Genomic DNA, 23,310 nt, shown 5'->3' with positions numbered 1-23,310 from the left:
GTTTTGTGGGAGATAAAAGTGACTTGTTGTTAATGGTGATATCTGTTAATAACCTAGTTTTTTGATATTTTAAGGGAATGTAATTAACTGTTTTTGCTTAGGTTTTTATTCACAATCCTCACACACGGAGCCAGCATTTCAGTGCATCTAGAGTCCTCCAGAGCCCCCTGGAGTCTGATGTTTCTCTTCTCAACATTAACCAGGCGGTCAGCTGCCTGACTGCAGGAAAGCTGAACCCTGAGCTTGGCCGTGATGTCCTTTTGGTGGGGACACAGACGAATCTTTTGGCTTACGATGTCTATAATAATTCAGATTTGTTCTACAAAGAGGCAAGTATACCCTTTATAACCATAAAATTCCATTACCCAATGCTCAACAGTTTTTATGCTTGAAGGAGATCTCGTGTTTATTTTGGTTTGCTTATTTTGTGGCTGTTATAGTGGAGTTAAACAACACAGGGAGTTTTCCACTCACATCTTTCAGTACTTGGAACTTATTTGGTCATGGTTGGAATCACTTGGTGACACTCACCTGGTCTCTAGAGGTTCATCTGTGACAGCACCATCTATCAATACTTATTGAGAATTCAGCCAGGAGTGGAAGCCAGCAAGCAGGTCTCCTGGTAGCCTTGCATTGCAGTTTAGTACAGTAGTTTGTAGGAGAAACCCTGACTGTAGTCTGCCATCTACAGGCTGCTACTACTTCAATACCCAAAATAACTCATATTTGTTATAGGAAGTATAGGGAAAGAAACAAAAAGGAAAAAAAATCCCCATAGTTTATTGACTTAGAAGTAACATTTAGTTCTTTGTTTATCCAGGTATTTTTGTTTAGTATATGTAAGTACACTTTTTTTTTTTTTTAACAAAATGGGATCATACTACATACATGCAACTTTTTACTTTATTTTTCCTATAATAGCTTTATTAAAATATAATTCACTCACCAGATAATTTACCTATTTAATAGGTACAATTAATTGGTTTTTAGTTTATTCTGGGTTTAACATCCATCACCACAATCAGTTTTCATCTGATGATTCAACCCAGGCCTTGCACATGCTAAGCAAGTGCTCTACCACTGTACTAGATCCTAACCCCTTTTTTATAGCTTTAATTTTTTTTTTGTTTTTTTAGTTGTAGTTAGACACAATACCTTTATGTTATTTATTTTTATGTGGTGCTGAGGATTGAACCCAGTGCCTCACACAAGTTAGGTGAGTGCTCTACTGCTGAGCCATAACCCCTGCTTCTTAACCTCTTTTTTAAGTTTTATTTTGAACAGGGTCTTGCTCATTCAGTCAGGCTGGCCTTGAACTTTACAATCCTCTTGCCTCAGACTCCTGAGTAGATGAGATTACATGTGTGTGCTACCATGCCCAGCAATTTTAAACATTTTTTATTACTTCCAAAAGAAACAAACCCCATACCCATTAGTAGGTACTTCCATTTTCCTTTGACTTGCTAACCTTAGGCAACCAGTAATGTTTTCTGACTCTGGAAATTTATGTATTCTACACATTTCATAAATATGGAATCATGTAAGATGTGGTCTTCTGTGACTGGCCTCTTTTTCTTAGTATGTTATTTTCCAGGTTGATACATGTTGTAGCATCTACCAGTACTTCAGTCCTTTTTATGGCAGAATAATTTTTCATTGTATGTATATGCCACATTTTATCCATTCATGAGTTAATGGGCATGTCAATTCCTGGCTATCTAGTCTTTTCTTTTACAAATTATTAGGAACATCTAATACTGTAAGGTCTATATATCATTCTTTTTGATTACTGTAGGTCTATATATCATTCTTTTTGATTTTATAGTATTTCATTATGTTAATATATATAATTTATTTTACCTGAAATTTATTACTGAACATTTATATTATTTTCATTGTTTATCTTTTATAAATATTACTAAGATAAGCATATATATTGTCACTTTTCTGATTATTTCCTAAGGATAAGTTCCTAGAAATGCAAATGCCTTTTTTATATTTTTTAAGGAGATAAGGTGTACATATAGTGAAATGCATAATCCTTAAGTTCAATGAATTTTGATCCCTGTAACCAACATCCCTGATAAAAATGTAGAACATTTCTGTCACTTAGAAGATTGTTGTGTCTTATTCCAGCCAATTCCTGTTCCTCATAGACAATCACTGTTCTGATATCTGTTGGCTTAGACTTTCCTGTTCTGAACTTTATACACATGGAATCATGTAGAATGTACACTGGTCTCTGGCTTCTTTCACTCAACATACCTGTGAGAGTTGTCCATTGGCTTACCTGATTGTGGAGGCTGGCAAGTCCAAAATCTGCAGGGTGGGCCAGCAGGCTAGAGATCCAGAAAAGAGTAGATGTTGAAGCCCAAGTCTGAAGGCGGTCCGTGGGCAGAATCCTTTCTTTCTTGGAGGAGGTCAGCCTTTTTTCTACTAGTCTTTCAGTTGAATGGAGGAGGCCCGCCCCCATTATGGAGACTGACCAGCTTTGTTCAGTCTACTGATTTAAATGTTAATCTCCTCTTAAAAAAACCCTCACAGCAATATCTGGAATACTGTCTAACCAAAAATCTGGGTACTGTGGCCTACATATGTTGATGCATAAAATTATTGTCACAAGGACTCAGCTTATATGTGAAGAATCAGAACAAATTGAAGATATAAATGAAAAAAAGAAGAAGAAACACAATTGCTGAGTTAAAAACCTATTTTAATGAGATTTTTTGATAGAGATTATTAAATTACTTTCTAGAAAGGCTACTATTTTTCTACTCTGCCCTTAGAATATAAGAATATGTATTTTAATATATTCTAATATATAGAATATATATTTATATTAATATATATTCTAATATATTCTAATCAACAATGAATATTATTGTTCTTTTTCATCATTTCATCAAAGAAAATGAAAAAGGATATATTGAACATTTTTTCATGTTGGTTATTATTAGTATTTTTTTATAGTGAATTTCTTTTTTTTTGACTTAGGTGTTTACTATTTTTTTCTTTGCCTTTTGTTAACAAACAAAACTTTAAATATAAATCTCTTAAATGTAAATCATAAACAGTATTTACAAAGTTGTCTTTGATTCTTCCATAGATAAGGTATGTTTATGTAATATATTCAAGAATTCTGGAGAGTTAGACTAGAGGGGTTTCTTTTTTTTATACTTTCTAGTAATTTTAAAATGAGAAAGACTACTAATAGGAGAATTGGGCAATAGTATTAAAAATATTTCCATCCAAAATGGTAAACTAAATTACAAAATTTGGATATTTAAAAGCATTGATCCTCTAGAGAATTTGTGCTCTAGAACTTGGTGATCCTGGGGAGCCCTGGATTATTGTAGTGTCTTATGGTGTGAGAGCAGGGCTCTGAATTGACGCTGGCTCTCTGCTCATCCTTGCAGAAGCCACAGTGGCTGCCCAGTCAGGAGACCATGTGGATTCTCCCAAATGATGACAAAGGAATTTGAATATATGAGTAAAAGCACAGGTGTATGTTACCTCCAATGTGCCTGCACATCACTGTATTTGAGATTATGTGTCTTGTCTTCTTAGGTAGCAGATGGGGCAAATGCCATTGTACTGGGGACATTGGGAGATATTTCCTCTCCTCTTGCCATTATTGGTGGAAATTGTGCTCTGCAGGGTTTTGACCATGAAGGAAATGATCTCTTTTGGACGGTATGAAGAACTAAACATTCTTTTTGGCATTTTTACCTTTAATTTTATTTAACCATTCACTGTACTAAATAATAAAACATAAAATAGAACAAAATTTGTAATGTTTCACAAATGTTAAAAAAGGGTGGTTTGTATAACCTCCCCTTCATATTGCTAGTATATTTTGATTGAATTTTTAATAAGATGATTTAATGATTTTTGGTTTCATTTTTAGGTTACTGGAGACAATGTTCATTCCTTGGCCTTGTGTGACTTTGATGGTGATGGGAAGAAAGAGGTATGTGAGGGAGAAGATGATACTTTGTATGTTGAACTAAATAAGTTGCCCCTGACAGTGACATTAGTGTGGAGAGAAGTCTTAGTTTTTCATGCCTGATTTTGGAGCTCTGTTACCTAAATGATGAGCTTACTGGCCTCATTAGTCTTTTTCCTCATTTTTGAACAATAAATCACTTGTCAACTAGATTGAACGTGCATCTAATACAAAGGTCATGGCAGTTGATCAAGGAAGTTTTAAAAACACAGGAGAGGGGCTGGGGATGTGGCTCAAGCGGTAGCGGGCTCGCCTGGCATGTGTGCGGCCCAGGTTCGATCCTCGGCACCACATACAAACAAAGATGTTGTGTCCGCCGAGAACTAAAAAATAAATAAATAAATAAATGTTAAAAAAATAAAATAAAAACACAGGAGAGAGAAGGCAGAACAGTTAGAGGGGAATCTGTCATATTTAAAATCTTGTAAATTGCTTCTGATGTTCTGAAATCATATTAATAAGTAGTTTTCAGTTTTGGCCCACTTTTTCAGTAATATAAAAGTTTTAGAGATTGTTTCTTAGCTTTTTAAATTATTCTAATAATTACTCAAAATTAGTTTCTTGAGCAGTCAGTGCATGTGAAGGGCTATTTCAGGCACTAACTTAGTCCTCCTGTCCATGGACACTTGGCTCTTGTGTTTGAAACAGGGTCTCCCTCTGCAAGCAGGGAAGGTTGCTGAACTAGGGAACATTTTGAAGTACAGGGTAAAAGAACATGTCTGGCAAGATGTGCCTCCCACATGGAAAGAAAAAATGTAGAGTAGCTACTTTTTCTTCACTGAGTCTGTTGACCTGCAGCCCTGCCATTAGAGAGGATCTTCTTGAGCATTAGATTATTGGAGGATTGGGACTCTTGGGTGGTGGTAGCAGCAAAGTAATATGCAATCTTTGTTTCATTTATGGGAATTTTGCTGTGTTCATTTCCTGAACTAAATGTATATGGTTTCCCCTCACTTTAGCTTCTTGTTGGATCTGAGGATTTTGATATCCGAGTTTTTAAAGAAGATGAGATTGTGGCAGAAATGACAGAAACAGAGGTAAGAAGTACCACCTTAGCCTTGGGCAGATCAAGCAACAAACCTAACATCAGATGAGGGTGCCAGGGCATCTTTTACAGTTCAGAGGGTTTTAGGATAAAAACTTATTTAATCATACTATATGCTTTATATAATCACAGTTATTAAAATGTAAACTGATAGCTATGGATAGAGAAGAAACGAAGGAGAGAAATTAGTGCTACAAGTAGTGGTGTGGACAGGTGTGTCTGTGCAAGGGTCCTGTGATATAAATATGTGCTTTTCCAGAAGGAGGGTCCTTACTGATCATTAGGCTCTTGAATGGACTCATAATCTCCCACCCCCTAGAACCACCCCAAACAGCTGGAGGGTCACTGGCCTGAAGGTGCTGTGTCCTCCATTTTTATATCTCTTTCATTCTAATTTACAGTAAATCTTTTCCCATTGGTAGAAGTCATTCAGTTTTGCTTTCTTTAGATTTCTGTTGTTTGTCAATACTGGATGTGAGGAGAGTGTAATTCTCTGAAACACTTTTCAAGGAGAGGAGACCTTGAAATAGAGCTAGAGATTACCAGGAACTTGTTGCTCCTCACGTCCACAAAAGAAAGAGGCAAATGAACTAAAGAAATACTAAAGGATCTATACAATCTGGGGCCAAATTTATGAAAATATGAACTTTATAAAATTGTTCGTCTGAATAGCCAATTTCCTCTCCTCTTGGTTTGGTTTTGCTTGCCGTTCAATATCTTTTCCCAGATCAGCAAAATCATGATTCATTTGGCAGTTGAACAGTGCTGAGTATTGCCAGGAGAATGCCTTGAGCTAAATAATTCTGGATTCCTACACAGTACTTCGTATTCAGAGTTAAGTGGAGTGGGTGGTTTTGTAGAAAAGCTGTAGGTGTAAAGGAAATTACATAACTATTCTCTGCTTTATACAATTTATTTTTTAATATCTCTTGTATTAGGGCCAGAATTAGAAAATAGATCTGCAAGATCATAGATATCATTAGTCTTTGGATTTAACTTGAAAGTATAATTTTGTTTAATATCTAAAATTTTATCCTTTTAAGGATGTTAAATCCTTGTTGTAATTCTGTAACTATTTCTGTACAATATATACAGTTCTGTATGTTGTTACATACTATACAAACCCACTTACTCAGATTTTCAGTTTTGAAAGGATTATACTTTATTTTACTGCAAGCAAACAATTATGTCATAGAAAAGTGTAAATGTAAAAATTAGTCAATTGTAGATTAGAATTATTTTTAAAATTTAGACTATAGTAGTAACTGTTTGTACTGGGGTTGTGGGTCAGTGGTAGAGCGCTTGCCTAGCATGCCTGAGGCACTGGGTTCATTCCTCAGTACCACATAAAAATAAAATCTACCTACTTGTGATTTTCCTTAGCTTCCCAAGTAGCTTGGATTACAGGTGTGCACACTACCACACCTGGCTCATATTCTAGTTCTTGTGTACTTGAAGTATATATTCCTTTTGGGACAAGGTCTTTCTAAGTTTCTTAGACCTCACTAAGTTGCTGAGGCTGAGGCTGGCTTTGAACTTGGGATCCTCCTGCCTCAGCCTCCCGAGTCTCTGGGATTACAGGTGTGCACCACTGCACCCAGTGGCATATAGTTTCAAAAACTATACTTCATATTAAATTGAACCTTAACAAAAAGATGTGGTTTATGTGTTATTTTTTGCAGATAATCACCTCTCTGTGTCCCATGTATGGCAGTCGATTTGGTTATGCCCTTTCCAATGGCACAGTTGGAGTTTATGACAAAACAGCTCGATACTGGAGAATAAAAGTAAAGTCAGCTTCTGCTATTCATGCACTTTATATTTCAGTATCAGAGACTTCTGTACTAATTATTGAAATTCCCTTTCAGTCCAAAAATCATGCCATGAGTATTCATGCTTTTGACCTTAATTCTGATGGAGTGTGTGAACTGATAACCGGTTGGTCGAATGGGAAGGTGAGTGTAAATTAGCGGTTTGTGTGTAGTTCTAAGTAATAATGTTGTGATAAGGGCTGCAGACCTAGAATTGTAACATGGAAACAACCCTGACTTCCTTGGCTGGGTTTTCAGATTTAACCTCCCAATCTTTCCACACTTTTCTTCCTACTACATAGTGACTATCCTTTTAGCCTTGTAAGCCCTGCTTGAGAAAAATCTCCTGGGGGGTTCTTTCTAAATCTCTTCTTTGAAAGAAGGAAAAGCCATCAATCAGGTTGCCTGTAGGTGTAGGCCAGTTGGGGGGGGGTGGGGTTAATCACATAGTAATAATGAATTGTCTGAATAGCTCTTTCCTAATAAATCTTTAACACTGACTGAAAACTTAGAATTAATGAGAAGAATCAGGTTAGCATATTGTTTTCCCAGCTATCACTTCAAAGTAAAACGCCTTTTTCTTTCTTTCCTTTTTAAACTCAGATCAGAATTTCTTAGTCTTTTGGCAAGTCCAGATTGTCAGAAACTGTCTCAGGAGCTGCCAAGTCTCCATGGATACTGTGCCCTTGCTTTCTTCTCTGTCAGTGTTGGGCTGCCTGGAGGGGATCGGCTAGTTCCATCTTTTGTCTTTCTTTCTCTTTACTTTGGGCCAGCACCTCCAGTCTTTCTGTGGTGTTACATAATGAACAGATTCTAAAAAGTTATTAGGCTGTTCCTGCTCTTCTTCCTGGGCTTGTCCTTGGTGTGGGTATTCAAAATCATAAGTGAAGGCTGTGTCATTGTTTATTAAGAAGTCCACAAAATGGATGATTAATTTATGTGGGCTGTTTTAACAAAATACTACAGACTGGGTGGCTCATAAAAAGCAGAAGTCTATTTCACATAGCTCTGGAGGTTGGGAGTCCAAGGTCAGGGTGTGGCAGATCTCTGGTCTGGGAGGGCTGCTTCCTCACGGTTGGTTTTCTTATTATGGCCTCACATGGTGGAAGGGGTGGAGGTCTTTCAAGGACTGTCATGAGGGTATTGATCCCAGGCATGAGGGCAGGCAAATTTTGGGGAGACACAAACATTAAAACCATAGGAAAGTACTATATTCTGGGAGAATATAAATTATGATTGATTCAAGAATTACAAAACTACTTAGACTTGAGAAATTATTAAAAGTTACTTCTAATTACACTTTGGACCTAGAGTTTCATAGTTTAATGCTTTCAAAATTTTAAGGATTTTTTGTTATATAATCTGTTCCAAGGCATAAAAAAAGATAAGAAAATTATGAAATCATTATATAAGTGGAAAAATTGATTATCTACACTTAACACAAATAGTCTTGAAAAGGTAAATAAACAGATGCAACTTGTGAATGTAGGAGTAAAAATACTAAAAAAAAAAAATACTACTCTGTTAACTTTGTATTTAGTAGGTTGTTTGTTGAGTTGGAGGTCTGTCCTCTCCTGCAGGACAAAACTTCCCTGTTGGATAAGCAAAAGAAGAGACTGTCCACAGAAGGACTTATTTGTAGTCCTTCTCAGCTGCAAACCCTCCTTGGCTTAGTAATATGGCGATGCAGTGCTAAGGCTATTGGATAACCAGACTTTCACAGGGAAGAAGTTCAGTTCAGTTTTACCTTTGGTAAAACACCAGCATTCCTTCCTTCGCAAGTTTTGGTCATCATAATCTTCAGGCTCACCTGATGTTGTTAGAAATGACACAGATAAGCCGGACACAGTGGCTCACACGTGTGATCCCAGCTCTTTGGGAGACTGAGGTAGGAGGTTCACAAGTTGGAAATCAGCTTCAGAAACTTAACTAGACTCTGTCTCAAAATACAGTACGAAGGACTGCCGGTGTAGCTCAGTGGTAGAGCACCTAGCATGTGTCACTTGCCTAGCATGTGTACAAGTCCCTGGGTTCAATTCCAGGTACCACAGGAAAAAAAAAAAAAAGAAAGAAAGAAAGGAAGAAAAAGAAATAACATGCATATATACCCTGGACAAGGGGTAGTCTGTGACTTAAATAATTTTTTGGTTGCAAAGTTTTCCCTAGAAGAATGTATTCAAAAAGACTAAATAGTGAATGGCAGTGTCATTGAAATGACACTGGTTGCTCTGCCAGATATTCCGTAGCTTTTGTTTATGACACCTGTGTCCTTACCTGGGCTTAAATCATCATTTCAAGTGAGCATCCATGATTGTCCTTTAGATGTCTTTGCTTCTGATCAGTCAGTTATTTATTTGGTTTATTCCTGGGAGGAAGAGAACAATGAGGATAGGAGTACTGAGTCTGGGCAGTTTGCTTGGAAGAGGACGCTTCACAGGGTCGTTGCAAAGGTGGTATGGGGGGGGACTGGGTGGTATGGTGGGGGGCTGGGTGTTATTGGGGGGGGACTAGGTGGTATGGTGGGGGGCTGGGTGGTATGGTGGGGGGCTGGGTAGTATGGTGGGGGGCTGGGTGGTATGGTGGGGGACTGGCCTCACTTGGCGTTTACACTTCAGATACAATGATATTTGGTATTCTTGGTTTTCAGGAAGATAGGATTTTTATAGAGAGCTGACATGTGCCCTGGACCTATGTGCCAGGCCCTCTTCAAGTGCTTTACATGTGCGAGTTCTTTCTGGCCTCCTTAGGACCCTGGGAGGTCTAGGCTCTCTTCTTTCCCTCGCGTCTGGTTATTGATGTTCACAGGAGACCAAGCACAGAATGGCTAAGAAACATGGAGAAGCAGTCACGGAGAAGTCATGGACTTCGTGGAACACTTTAAAGACTGCTTGACTGAATGACCTCTAAAGCTGGGTTTTATTTCAAAACCTTGTGCTGCTGATGATGGTATTTTCAAACTGTGGCATAAGTGACTTTAAGTTCCTGTTTTATTTTTAGGTTGATGCTCGAAGTGACCGAACCGGGGAGGTCATCTTTAAAGACAACTTCTCTTCTGCCATTGCTGGTGTGGTCGAGGCGGATTACCGGATGGATGGCCACGTACAGTTAATCTGCTGCTCAGTGGAAGGGGAAAGTAAATTGAGTTGGGAAAAATTCTTGTAAAGTCACTTTTTCAATTTGGTTGGGTCAAATGCCAGGAAATTCTACTCTAAAGTATTTATGCTGAGTTTTAATAAGTCCACATCAGTTGAGAAGATGAGAATTTCAGTTTTTGGTTTTTAAGAGCAACTAACAGATGACCTAAAAGTAGATGTGGCTGTACCTGGGGTGGTCCTCCGTCCAGTGAGTGTTTTTCCCCCCTCTTCAGTCCGGGGCTACCTGCCAGGCACCACTGAGATGAGGGGAAACCTCATGGACACCAGTGTGGAGCAGGACCTGATCCGAGAGCTGAGTCAAAAAAAGCAAAATCTGTTGCTGGAACTCCGTAACTACGAGGAAAATGCCAAGGTAGGGCCCGCTGGGAGGGGGAGGCAGAATCTGAAATGCCGATACTGACCCTGAGGATCGGCAGGTGAGGAGAAGGACCGGGTCAGGGCTGGCCAGGGTGCGGGCCTCCTCCTGCCTGTCTGCAGAAGTGCAGGTTGCGTCATCCTCTCTGCCAGGGCCAGAGTGACGAGGCCATGCATCTGTTGATCTAGAAATTCCACTTTCAGGCAGGTGATCTGTAGAAACATTTGTCAGGTGAATAGCTGGAAGCAACTGTTCATCAGTGACAGGGAGTACGTACTGGGGAATTAATAGCTGCTCAAAAAATGAAGTCAATATATCTGGACTGATATGGAAGGGTATCTGGGTGTTATTAAGTGGAAAAAAAGCAAAAACAATATGTATAGAGTGTTTCTTTTAACATTTAAAAAAAACTATACATAAACTGATAACTAAAAAATAATGCGTGTGTGTTTCCACCAGCCTGGCTGGAGATGAGTAGGAGTGGGCTTTAGTTTATCCTGTCATATGTTACTGTGTTGGAATTTGGCCTATCAAGTGAGGTTTTTTTTTTTTTTCTGTGGTGGGCTGCTGGGGGTTGAACCTAGGGCTTTGTACATGCTGACATGTGCTTTACCACTGTCATTTTAAAGAACATGAAAAGCATGTAAAAGGAACAGTGAGATGCAGGGGACCATAACGACAAAAAGGGTGAAGGGATGGGTGTTTCCCACAGGACCAGGTGGGGCAGAGGCACCTGAGATGAGTTCTCTCATCCCTCAGACTCAGGAGTAGATGATGGGGAGTCTGTCCTTTGAAACCAAGCAGCCACGTTATTTAAAATCGACATTAGTTCACTGTTTTAGTGACAGGTTTTGGTGGGTGGGTGTTTCCTAGGCTGAACTGAGCAGTCCACTGAATGAGGGCGATGGGCAAAGAGGCATAATCCCGGCCAACACCAAGCTCCACACTGCACTCTCCGTCAAGCTGGGGACTGAGAAGCAAGCTGCTCACGTGGAGTTGTGCATCTCCACTTCCAATGGTGAGCCGGTGTTTGCAGTGGGCTCTGCCAGGGGTGCTGGTGCCGTCGCGGAGCAGGGCTGGAGCTGCTGTTTCTTCTCTTCCCTGCAGACACTATCATCCGGGCAGTGTTGATTTTTGCTGAGGGAATTTTTGTAGGTGAAAGCCATGTGGTACATCCCAGCGTTCACAACCTTTCCAGCTCCATCCGTGTCCCAGTGTCACCTCCCAAGGATGTCCCGGTGGATCTGCACTTGAAAACCTTTGTGGGTTACAGAAGCAGGTGACCCTTTACAAGTCACTTAGAGGAGGGCAAGGTTTTCCATTGTGCAGGCGTCCTCTGGGGCAGAGAAGATATTTGTGGTTCCAGCCCCCGGTTAGTGTTTCCCACAACCTTTTATTTCCCTAATTTGAAATCTTTCCAAATTAGGAAAGTGCTGGGAATCAAACCCAGGGCCTCATGCATGCTAGGTAAGCACTCTACCCCTGAGCTATGTCTCCAACCCCTAACATTTTATAAATATATTTATTTGGGGCTGAGTAGGTATGTGGCTCAGTAAAGTGGTGACCTTATTTTCTGGACCTTGTGCTTTGAAATAACACTCCACTCCACACTTCTCTTGTGTCCTTTTTCTTGGCCATAGCACCCAGTTCCATGTATTTGAATTGACAAGACAGCTCCCCCGATTCTCTATGTATGCACTGACCAGCCCACACAACACCAGTGAACCCGTCAGTTATGTTAACTTTATCATTGCCGAACGGGCACAGAGGGTAAGTATCTTGTGCTTTTCTTCAAATTGGAGTCCTTTAGATGTTACTTTTTAGAAAGGGGGAAATTATATGAATTATGTTCATTCAGCAAACATTATTTGAAAGAATTATGTAGTGTGGAGGCTGGGATTGTGGCTTAGCGGTAGAGCTCTCGCCTAGCATGGGTGGGACCGGGTTTGATCCTCAGGACCACATAAAAATAAAGGCATTGTGTTGTGTCCATCTACACCTAAAAAATAAATATTAAAAAAAAGAATTATGTTGTGATTTAGCTTGTAACATGGTAATAAAAATATTGCTAAAGTATCTTCTTTCACTTTGAAAAAAATACATTATTTGCATAATCCTTAATTACAAATGAATTCTTACCAGTTCTTAATTTCTCTCTTTCTTTTGTTATGATCTTAGTGTGTATGTCCTTTTTAAAAATATTTTTTAGTGGTAGTTGACACAATACCTTTATTTTGCTTATTTATTTATATGTGGTGCTGAGAATTGAACCCAGGGCCTCACGCGTGCTAGGCAAGCTAGGCAAGCGCTCTACCACTGAGCCACAACCCCAGCCCCAGTGTGTTTGTCTTGACTTAGTATTTTGAGAGGAATGTACATCAAGATGCAAAGAGAGAAGCTGGGTGTCGTGGTACGCACCTGTAGCCTCGCTAGGGGAGGCTGAGGCAGGAGGATTTAGTCTAGGAATTCAGGGCCATCCTGGGCAACACAGTGAGGCCCAGTCTCTTCAAACACACAAAACAAACAAACCACAACAACAAAAGATGGAGAGTGGGACTTGGAGCTGGGAGCATTGTTTGGGGTTTAAGTGCTACCTTTTTTTTTTTCTTCCTTTTATGTAGGGCCGGGGATTGAACCCAGGGCCTTGTGCATGTGAGGCGAGCACTTTACCAACTGAGCTATAGCCCCAGCCCTTAAATGCTCCCTTAATTAAATTTTAAATAATCTAGGGAAGTTCCCCTCACCAGCCTGAGCCTCAAGTTCCATATCTGTAAGTGAAGGTGTGTTGTCTACCACTCAGGGCCCCTGAGGATACATGAGTGGTATGGTGATGCCTTATTAAGTTCAACTGTGGCCAGGTCTCAGAATTCTTGGTGGGGCTTTTTAATTACATGGATTTTCAGGCCCCTGTGTTGCCTGTGGAATCAGAAACTTCATAGGTGGACCCTTCCAAAGGCATCAAGGGATTCTGACATGGAATCTGTGTTGCAAGCCACTGTAAAGAATTCTTAACATTAAAACTCCTCACGTGCAAGTGTCCTGTGTCTGTGTTGTGTGTGTGTATATTCTTCACTTGAGTTTTTTTTTTTTTTTTTTTTTTTTTTTAATATTTATTTTTTAGTTATCGGCGGGCACAACATCTTTGTTTGTATGTGGTGCTGAGGATTGAACCTGGGCCGCACGCATGCCAGGCGAGCACGCTACTTCTTGAGCCACATCCCCAGCCCTTTTTTTTTTTTTTTTTTAATAGAGTGGAGGGTTGGGATTGTGGCTCAGTGGCAGAGCGCTTACCTAGTATGTGTGAGATCCTGGGTTCGATCCTCAGCACCACATAAAAATAAATAAATAAAATAAAGGTATTGTGTCCAACTACAACTAAAAAATAAATATTTTTTTAAAAGAAAGATCTCATCATTAGTTAAAAAAATAGAATGGAATAGTTTTAAGCTGATTACATTGTCCAGGATACACCCACAAAAGAGCTGTTGTATAAACAGAATTAATACTGTACTTCTGTCATTTGTACATTGCATTTAAGATTTTGTCTAAGTAGAGAATACTGTAAAATCCTGTCTTCTGGGAGTCAGACATAATCATGAATGTTACTTAAGAATATGTGTGAGAGCGGGGAGTTGTGGGGCCTGTCTATAATCCCAGCAGATCAGGAGGCTGATGCAGGAGGATTGAGTTCAAAGCCAGCCTCAACAAAAGCAAGGCACTAAGCAACTCATTGACACCCTGCATCTAAATAAAAATATAAAAAAGGGCTAGGGATATGGGGTTCAGTGGTTAAGTGCCCCTGGGTTCAATAAAAAAAAAAAAGTAAAATGTGTATAAGTAGGGAAAAGGGAGTGTGATCAGTGTTCTCTTGGTGGGGATGAGGTATAACATTTTTTTTTTTTTTTTAAACCGAGGGAGAAGTCTTCCTTCTGTAATGACTGTACTTTAAAAAAATGAAGTTTGTTTTATTCTTCTATTTTTCAGATTGCTATATGGCTCAACCAGAACTTTCTGTTACCAGAAGACACTAACATTCAGAATGCTCCATTTCAAGTATGTTTCACATCATTACGAAATGGCGGCCATCTCTACATAAAAATAAAACCTAGTGGAGAGGTACTGTTTAATGTCAAGGTCGTCCATAGATTTTTCATGTGCTGTTTAACCACTTGGTGCAAAGTGAGGCGGATGATTTCAGTGCCAAGATCATAAAACCAAGTGTTGTAACATAGTCTGTTAGTATTACCGTTGTAGACCCTGGGGTATAATCTAGAAGAGTGGTTCTCTGTCTCCCTCTTTCCTTTCCTTCACCCCTTTCATGTACATTTTGGGTAGGGTTGGGATTATAGAGGTGCATAAAAGCATTTTTCAGTCTTGTCACTTATTTTCTAAGGCTAGAGGATTGACTTTTTAGCTACCCACAGGAAATAAAGAATGTTTATAATTTCCTAAAAGATTAATAACCCTTATCTCATTCATTGCTACATATAAATATATGCTCAGAAATTGTGTTAACTATGGAGAAATTCATGTACTGATTCAGCCAAGTTTGCCTGTTGTCTGAGGATGCTAACCTGGCCTGTTTTTTTTCCTGGATAGATCACAGTAAATACTGATGATATTGACTTGGCTGGTGATATCATCCAGTCGATGGCTTCATTTTTTGCTGTTGAAGACCTTCAGGTAGAAGCAGATTTTCCTGTGTACTTTGAGGAGTTACGAAAGGTGCTGATTAAGGTGAGGGTGCCTGTGGCTGCATCAATGAGAATGTGGTCTCTCCTAGTTTGGAATGTTTCGGTTAATGAATGAGGCCACAGATGTACTTATGTGATAATCATGTTCTAAATAATTCTTGTAAAAAAATTGAACTAGTATTAGTATTGGAAACTTTAAAGGATTTCTTTTATAAGAGTAGGTAGCTATCTCTTGACCACCCTATTTTTTTTTCTTTGGTTTAGGGGGACATTTTTAAAAATATACATCATATTAATATCCTCCTTTGCTAGCCCTTCATCTTATCTGGTTATATCTTCTTTGGTCTTCAGTTTATTGCTTTCCAAAAACCCAAGAGCAAACCAAGGAGGATTGTGATTGTCCCCAAAGTATTAAACCATTCTCACCTCAAATCCCTTAAATGTCTCTCTGTGTATTGCTAGGCCTCAGTGCTGAAACACAGTCAGAGTCCCCCTGCATGTCATATGGAGGCCACAGAGACTAATTATTTTGTTGAAGAGGAGATGAAATGATAGGAAGTATTATTGCGATTATGAATACATATGAAAATGGTATGAGTGGTCAGGGAAAGAAAAGGGCCTCTGCATGTAGTGGGTAGTGTCTTCTCAGTGTGTCTAGTTTTCAAGAAGTTTGCAAGACCCTTTTAATTCCTGATGTTCATGTTCTCCAGGTGGATGAATATCATTCAGTGCACCAGAAACTCAGTGCTGACATGGCTGATAATTCCAATCTGATCCGAAGTTTGCTGGTCCAAGCTGAGGATGCTCGTCTGATGAGGAACATGTGGGTATTTGCCTTGCAAGATGAAACATGTGAGCAATGGAATAGCAGCTCCCAGATGCTGGGGTAGGGAGGGGGTCCTAGATCGATACAGTGACTTTGGAAAATAACTTGGCATTATTGGTAAAGATGAAAATGAGTATGCCCTAGGACCCAGAAATTCTGCTTCTAGTATATACCCTAGAGAAACTTGTGCACATTTAAACTAGGATATTTATATAAGACTATTCATAAAGGTATAAGAATTTTATATTAGTCCGTTTTCCATTGCTACCAAAAAATACCTGAGGCTGGGTAGTGTATAAAGAAAAGAGGTTTATTTAGCTCATAATTTTGGATGCTGAAGTCCAAACAGTATGGTAGTAATTCTGATGAGGGCCTCTCTGGCTGTGTCACCTAATGGCAGATGGCCTCATGCCAGGAGTAGCTGCAGGAATGAGATCACATGGAGAGAGGGGAAGCCAGAGAGACCAGGGAGGGGCCAGTGTTGCTCTTCTGTAACAACTCTCATGAGAGAGCTAACCAGAGTTCTATGAGAACAACCTAGTCCCTTCTGACTAAGGGCAGCACCGCTAATGACCTTGTACTAGGCCTCACTTAATAAAGGTCCTACCAGCTATTAATATCGCCACATGGGCGCCAAGCTTCCAGCACAGACTTTTTAGGGACACAGATTATATCCGAACCACAGCAAATCCCAAAGTGGAAACAGTCCGAACTAGCCTCGGCAGTGTAGTGGATAAATGTGGTATATTCATACAGTGGAGCAGCAAGAGTGTGTGAGTGTCCCTGGCACAGAACATGCCCAAATCTCACATACTGGATAAGGAAAGAGGCCTAAAGAACATGTACAGAATGCAGATTTTTTGGCAGGGCATACTGGGGATTGAACCCAGGGTCAATTCTGCCACAAGCTGCATCGCCAGCTCTTTTTAAAAATTTTAAAAAGTTTTTGAGACAAGGTCTTACAAAGCTGCTGAGGCTGGTCTTGAACTTAATGATCCTCCTGCTCATTATTCTGAGTCACAGGGATTACAGGTATGCACTGTCGTGCCCGGTGCATCCATTTATATCGTTTGGAAAAGGACAAAACTAAGCTGTATATCCCAGGAGGCATACGTAGATGATAAGACCATAACGGGATGCAGCTCAGAGGTAGAGCGCGCTTGCGTGCCATGCCATGAGGTCCCTGGGGTTGATCCCCAGCACTGCAAAAGCATAAAGGGAGAGAGGAGGAGTTTAATATAGTATTTTCTTCTAGGGGAGGAGAAACTGTTTACAAAGAACAAATTAGGAAGCTTCTGGGATGCTGGCAACATCCTGTTTCTTGACCTCCTTAACAAGCATTTGTTCTCTGAATTTTTCTGAATATGTAACATTGTACAATTACAGAGTTAAAAAAAAAAAAACAAAAACAAATGCGTGTTTAGCCTCTCTCTTGCTAAGGTGCAAAATTCATCTTCACAGTGAAATGTATTGAAGCAAATTCAGTAGAAAATGAGTAATAGGTGAAGTTTATGCATCTATTTTAGAGGTGAGGGTTCAACCAGGATGTTACTTGTACTTTTTTCCTGAAAGGCCTGAATTATTGATAAATAATTAAGATAGTATTATTCCTAAGTAAATTATTTTTAAAATGATTGTATTGAGTTGAAAATTTCAAACATACAAAAGTAGATTGAATAATTAATTATTTCTTTTATGCCACCCACCTAGTTTCAGTGGGTACCAGCTCCGGGCCACTGTTCTTTTCTCATCTCTATACTTACTCTCTTTCCTTCCCAGGCACTGCATTATTTTGAAACAAATTCTTTTTTTTTTTTTTTTAAAGAAAGAGTGAGAGAGGAGAGAGAGAGAGAGAGAGAGAGAGAGAGAATTTTTAATATTTATTTTTTAGTTATCGGCGGATACAACATTTTTGTTTTGTATGTGGTGCTGGGGATCGAACCCGGGCCGCATGCATGCCAGGCGAGTGCGCTACCGCTTGAGCCACATCCCCAGCCCTGAAACAAATTCTTGACATGGTCTGATTACAGTTACAAATATGTCAGGCAGAAGGCCTTAAAAAAATATGTGTAAAAGGGGTTGGGGTTGTAGCTAGAGTGTTCACCTCACATGTGCAAGGCCCTGGGTTCGATCCTCACTCAGCACCACATAAAAATAAATAAATAAATAAATTAATTAATTAATAAAATAAAGGTATTGTGTCCAACTGTAACTAAAAAATAAAAAATGTATAAAAAAACCTCAATTCCATTAGCTCTCTTGGAAAAATACAAAATAATTTCTTAACGTTAAAAAAGATCCAGTCAGTGATAAAATATGAAGATGAATCTGCTAACAATATTAAGAATAGATCACTTTTGTCTAATGAATATTAATTGGATCCTGAAATATAGCTCATCACCCTATTCACAGCTCTCTGGACTCAATAATTCTTAAATTTCTAAATCTAGATCAACCATGGACCAATCACCAAGAAAGACTGCTTATCTTCTGTTTATATGGAAGAAATAGGATATTTTGATGGAAACTTCTCAATGTTTTCAAAGCAAACTTTAATAGCTACCTCATTTTAATGAAAATACAGCTAAAAATGTGTCTTCTCTCTTTTTTAAATGTAACTAAGACACTGACAAGTGTTTCTTTTTTCTGTGATATTGGGGATCACATCCTGAGGCTTCAAGCATTCTAGGCTGGGGCTCTGTTACTGAGCTGCACCCCCAGCCCTGTAGGGATTTCTAGGCCCAGCACAGTAAGACAAGTGATGTTAAATCATCTTGATTTATACAGGAAAACAATGAAGAATCGCTATATGGAACTCTATGATCTTAATAAAGACTTGCTAAATGGATATAAAATTCGCTGTAACAATCACACTGAACTATTAGGAAATCTTAAAGCAGTAAATCAAGCAATTCAAAGAGCTGGGCGTCTGCGTGGTAAGTCTTTTCTCACAGCACTGTAATTGTACTTTTTGGGGTGAGGATCACTGAAGATGCTGGTAGCTTCCCTAACTCATTTTGGGGCCTAAAGTAGCATACCCTAATGCTGCAAAGGCGGCTCATCTCTTGAGCTTCTGTCCATCAGCCTGTTGCTTGACATTAGTCTTCCAAAGGGAAAGAATTCTTCAGCTCAGCTCCTTTTCTAAGATCTTTCTGCTTCCTCTAAAGAAAGACCTAGTGTTTATACCCCAAAGGACTATGGAGCCTTAAAGACCCAATTGGAAACAGAGACTGAAAATTAATGAGTTGAGTATCCAACTTAAAAGTTTAGAAAAAGAATAATAGAATAAATCAAAGGAAGCCGAAATACAGCTAGATTTATATCTGAATTCTGTTTTGGGCCAGTGCTTTGACATCTTTATAATCTTACTGGATGGACGTGAGCTTTGATTCTTTTCTACTTTGGGTTTTGTAGATTTGAGATGGTCTCTAGGTTTGTTTTGTGGTAAATTCCTTCACCAAGATTACGTTTTTAGGGAGCATAAATTAGAAAATTTGTTTATATGACTCTTCTCTACCCTAGTTTTATGTTGTTTTAAAACTGGCCTCTATTTGCTAATTCCACTTCTATTGTCTCGGGATGTACTGACTTTATGTTCCTTCTCGTACAGTTGGAAAACCGAAGAACCAGGTGATCTCTGCTTGTCGGGATGCTATTCGAAGCAACAATATCAATACCCTGTTCAGAATCATGCGGGTGGGGACAGCTCCTTCATAGAGAGGAGGAAATAGGGAATAAGTTTCTGGACAGAAGGTTTTCCCTAACACTCTAGGCGGGTATGCTTTGGGTCACATCCTGGTGAACCAGGGTGCTAAGGATGCATACAGTCTTGGTGAGCTATACAGGCTAAAAACAAGGCACTGCATCTGAGAACCGTACTCCCTTTCTGTTTTTAGATCAGTTGTACTTGCTAGATCTGTAGGAAGGAGGGCAAGTACATTTTAAATGTCAGGGCTTCAGAATCCAGTTTTTGTTTATGTAAAGTCAATATATATTATGTTTTTCCCCCTTAAAATTGTAATTGAATTTGTAATTTTCAAATAGATTATCTACTTTTTTATTAAAATTAAAATATATTAGACTGGTTGTTGAGTGATTGCAAAATGGTATCAGAATTATATAAGTCATTTGTATTTGGTGGAGAAGAACAAAAAATGTAGATATTCAATTTTTTAATCACTGAAAGGTGAATGTAAACCAATTTATATTAAAGAAGAATTAGTTTAGTTGGGTTAATGGCTGCTGCTTTAACATCTCAAAATTTATGACTCATTTTTATCATACAGGGATTTCTGTATAGAAACAAACCAAAGGAAAATGGTTTAGGTGCATGTTCACTGCATATAATGGAGGCCCTTGGGCTTCAGAGGCTTCCTTCTCTCGCGTGGAGCCATATTGGACAAGGGCTATTCTAGGGCCTTGCAGTTATTTATATCCAAGCCAGTAGAAAAGGGGGAGAGTGAGGAGGAAGCAGGCCTCCTTCTGCTGGAAGCTTCAGTCGGGAAACAGCAGTCACTGCACTCACACTCCACTGGGTAACTTGGCCACGATTGCAAAGGAGACCAGGAAATGCAGTCCAGCTGAGTGTCAGCTTATGAGGGAAAGTCGATGTGCAAAGGGACAGTCCCTTCCCAGGAGGTAAAATTCTGGCCTGAGGTAGAATTCTGGACTGGCTTAATTTTTGTAACAGTAATCAGTTTTCACATCTTAATAGCATTCATAAGTGAGGAGGGAAACTGGATCTTTGCCTTGAGGTTGATGTAAGCTAATTTTACTAGTCATCTTCATTTGGCCCTTAAGATTCCCCTTCTCCTGTATCTGAAATGAAGGTTTATAAAGTCCCAATTTTATGAGAATATGTCCTATAATCACATCATTTTGCATTTTCAATTTGATAAGCTAGAGTTTTCCACTCATACTGTATTATTTCCCTTAAGTAATAAGTAAGTAGCCTTAATGTCTGCCTCAAAGATAAGGAATCTGAGCAGCAGAGACTAATTCCTTGTCAAGGTCACAGAATTAGAAGCCATACGGAAGTTGCACTAGTTTGTTTTTGTTTGGGCAGTACAGGGCTTCATGCATGCCAGGCAAGCACTCTACCACTGAGCTACATGTACTCCAGCCCTAACTTAAACCGTCTGAGGGTAAAATCTTTAATTGGTGCTAGTTTTAAATTACATGTTAGCATTCATCTTTTGTGAATCTAATAGGGTAATCTCATCAAAGGTCATTCTTAGCCAAAGAGCTTCTGGAGACCTAAAAATATTTGACAAGGCTTTAAGAGGTTGGCCTACAATAAGATGTGTCAGGTCCTCTGTAGGTTACAAATGCTTCTATTTGATGCTGAGGCCTTATAGCCTAGGAAGGTAGAATGTCCTGACAGGATCCCTCAGCCTGGTAAGTTATGGTATGAAGTTTTGAAACTACATAGTCATGGTCCTTTCTGTTACTCCAGACCGATCCCAAGCAAGTAAAGATTGGATGAGATGAAAACATTCATGAAACACTCAACTGCCTTTTTCTTAGAAATCACCCTTAGAGAACATTAACTATCAGAACATTAATCATCGGCTTAGAGAACATGACTATCAGAAAGGAGTTAATCGGTTACTGCTTTGTTGCCCTTCTTCTATCCTGACAGCATCTGAGTGCCTTCTCGTGGCTAGACCCTGCATGGTTCATTGCTGAATTTCAAGCTCTAAGTGAATACAACCTTCAATTAAATATTTCTGATTTTGGAGGGGTTGAGATTGTGGCTCAGCGGTAGAGTGCTCGCCTAGCACGTGCGAGGCCCTGGGTTCGAACCTCAGCACTACATAAAATTAAATAAATAAAGATATATAAAAAACCAAGAAAATTGATTTAGAGGATTCTGGTATCTGGGAGGAAAGTTTTTAGTCTTATGCAAGCATCCCTTTAAATTAAAGAATCATCCCCCACCCCAAGCTCAGGTACTCTATGGGCTTTTAGTATTTGCCACTGAGCCTGCCTATCCGGTACATTGAGGCTCAGCTCACAGCTTCTTTGCTCAAGAGACCTTGCGGGTCCCATTGTCTATTCTTTCTTTCTTTTTTTTTTTTTTTTAATTTTTATTAGTTATTGATGAATCTTTGTTTATTTGTATGTGGTGCTGAGAATCGAACCCAGTGCTAGGCAATCGAACACATGCTAGGCAAGTACTCTACCACTGAGCCACAACCCCAGACCCATTGTATGTTCTTTAGCTCCTATTACATTGTGTATAAAATCTTAAGCCCCTATTAAGTGAGAATAGGGCCTGTATCTTAATCAGCTTCATCCTTACCAGTGTTAAGCCAAAGCTGAGCACAGAGACACAACTGCTGCTGTCTGTGGGCTTATCTGTGCTAAGAAAGCCTGTCAGGAGCCTCAGAAACCTCACCAGGAACTTTACAATTATTATGCAGCCTTAGAGGTACTTTACAAAAATGATCTTCAACGTTGTCATTAATGTTTCAAAACTGCCAGTGCAGAGTCCTGTGATCACATAACTAAATTATCAATTATTGCCAATTTCACTTTGAAATTAAAATACAAGATACCTGTTGCTGTCTGGTGTTTCGCATTTCGCCTCTCCTGTCTGGACCCTGCCTACTACGTGCTCTGGCTCCTGAGTCTTCTTTTATTTGGTACAGAACTCTGCTTCTCCTAAAATAGTTTTTCCATTGTCCATGTGGACTGGTTTTTCATCAGAGACTGTTGTCCTGGTCCAGGCAGGCTATGCCTGCAATTCACGTCCCTGGATCTGCTCTCAGAAGGATACTTTCTCATTAGTTTTAGTAGGGTTAAGCATGTAATGGGGATGGAGAGGTACAGGTTTGGGAGAGGTAGCCCCAGGTTGGATTTTTTTTTTTTCTGGTATTTTGTGGGGAATAAACAACCACATTCAGTGGAGTCTGAGTAGCAGACATGCCAGTTTCAAAATTTAATTATCTTTTTTTCTCTTCCAGGCTTTATTTTCTACATCCTTAAAATTAGGGACCGTTATTTGATTATTTACAGGATTACCCTTAAACATTTTTCTTCCTATTAACAGAAATTCAAATATGTCCACAAAAACAGCTTCATAAATATATTCCTAATTTCCATTACAGTTAACATATAAAGGGGATTCAGCCTTAACTGCGGGGGTGGTGATGCAAGCTGTGTTGCTCGCTCTGTCAGATGCTGCAGCCTGAAGCCCACAGAGCAGGTAGTCAGGATGTAAGTTTGGAGAGAACAAGCTGGAACCCACAGACAGGAGCTGGAGCCCTGGAGGATAGGTTGAAGCCTGTCAGTCCTTGTTGCCCCAGACCTTGATGGTCAGGGCATCCTGCAGACAGAGCCTTCGTCAGAGCTGAAGGATGCTGACTCCTGCCAACAGGGGGAGCAACGACATTGAGCTGCTAAATGGCTGCTGC

At 39.5% G+C, this 23,310-nt stretch overlaps 1 protein-coding gene across 2 annotated transcripts in view; it reads left to right on the top strand.

Annotated features, from left to right (window-relative positions):
- The window catches only part of Bbs2 (Bardet-Biedl syndrome 2), a 37,861-nt gene that overhangs the window by 4,858 nt on the left and 9,693 nt on the right, over positions 1-23,310 (top strand). The window contains exons 2-17 of one of the 2 annotated variants that reach the window (XM_076837827.2): positions 102-329; positions 3,568-3,693; positions 3,908-3,970; positions 4,966-5,043; positions 6,734-6,838; positions 6,920-7,006; positions 9,860-9,995; positions 10,230-10,369; positions 11,246-11,390; positions 11,480-11,651; positions 12,013-12,142; positions 14,357-14,488; positions 14,972-15,109; positions 15,777-15,889; positions 18,680-18,828; positions 19,503-20,118. In XM_076837827.2, the coding sequence (XP_076693942.1) occupies positions 102-329; positions 3,568-3,693; positions 3,908-3,970; positions 4,966-5,043; positions 6,734-6,838; positions 6,920-7,006; positions 9,860-9,995; positions 10,230-10,369; positions 11,246-11,390; positions 11,480-11,651; positions 12,013-12,142; positions 14,357-14,488; positions 14,972-15,109; positions 15,777-15,889; positions 18,680-18,828; positions 19,503-19,609 (2,049 nt within the window). In that variant the 3' untranslated portion in view covers positions 19,610-20,118. Of the gene's footprint in view, positions 1-101; positions 330-3,567; positions 3,694-3,907; positions 3,971-4,965; positions 5,044-6,733; positions 6,839-6,919; positions 7,007-9,859; positions 9,996-10,229; positions 10,370-11,245; positions 11,391-11,479; positions 11,652-12,012; positions 12,143-14,356; positions 14,489-14,971; positions 15,110-15,776; positions 15,890-18,679; positions 18,829-19,502; positions 20,119-23,310 lie in introns of those variants that run through there. The other variant, XR_013154568.1, reaches the window with a different exon arrangement.

This window comes from Callospermophilus lateralis, chromosome 18 (genome assembly GCF_048772815.1).
Source record: "Callospermophilus lateralis isolate mCalLat2 chromosome 18, mCalLat2.hap1, whole genome shotgun sequence".
Taxonomy (NCBI): Eukaryota; Metazoa; Chordata; class Mammalia; order Rodentia; family Sciuridae; genus Callospermophilus; species Callospermophilus lateralis.
The sequence above is the reverse complement of the archived record's forward strand: the minus strand, read 5'-3'. Positions and strand labels throughout refer to the sequence as shown.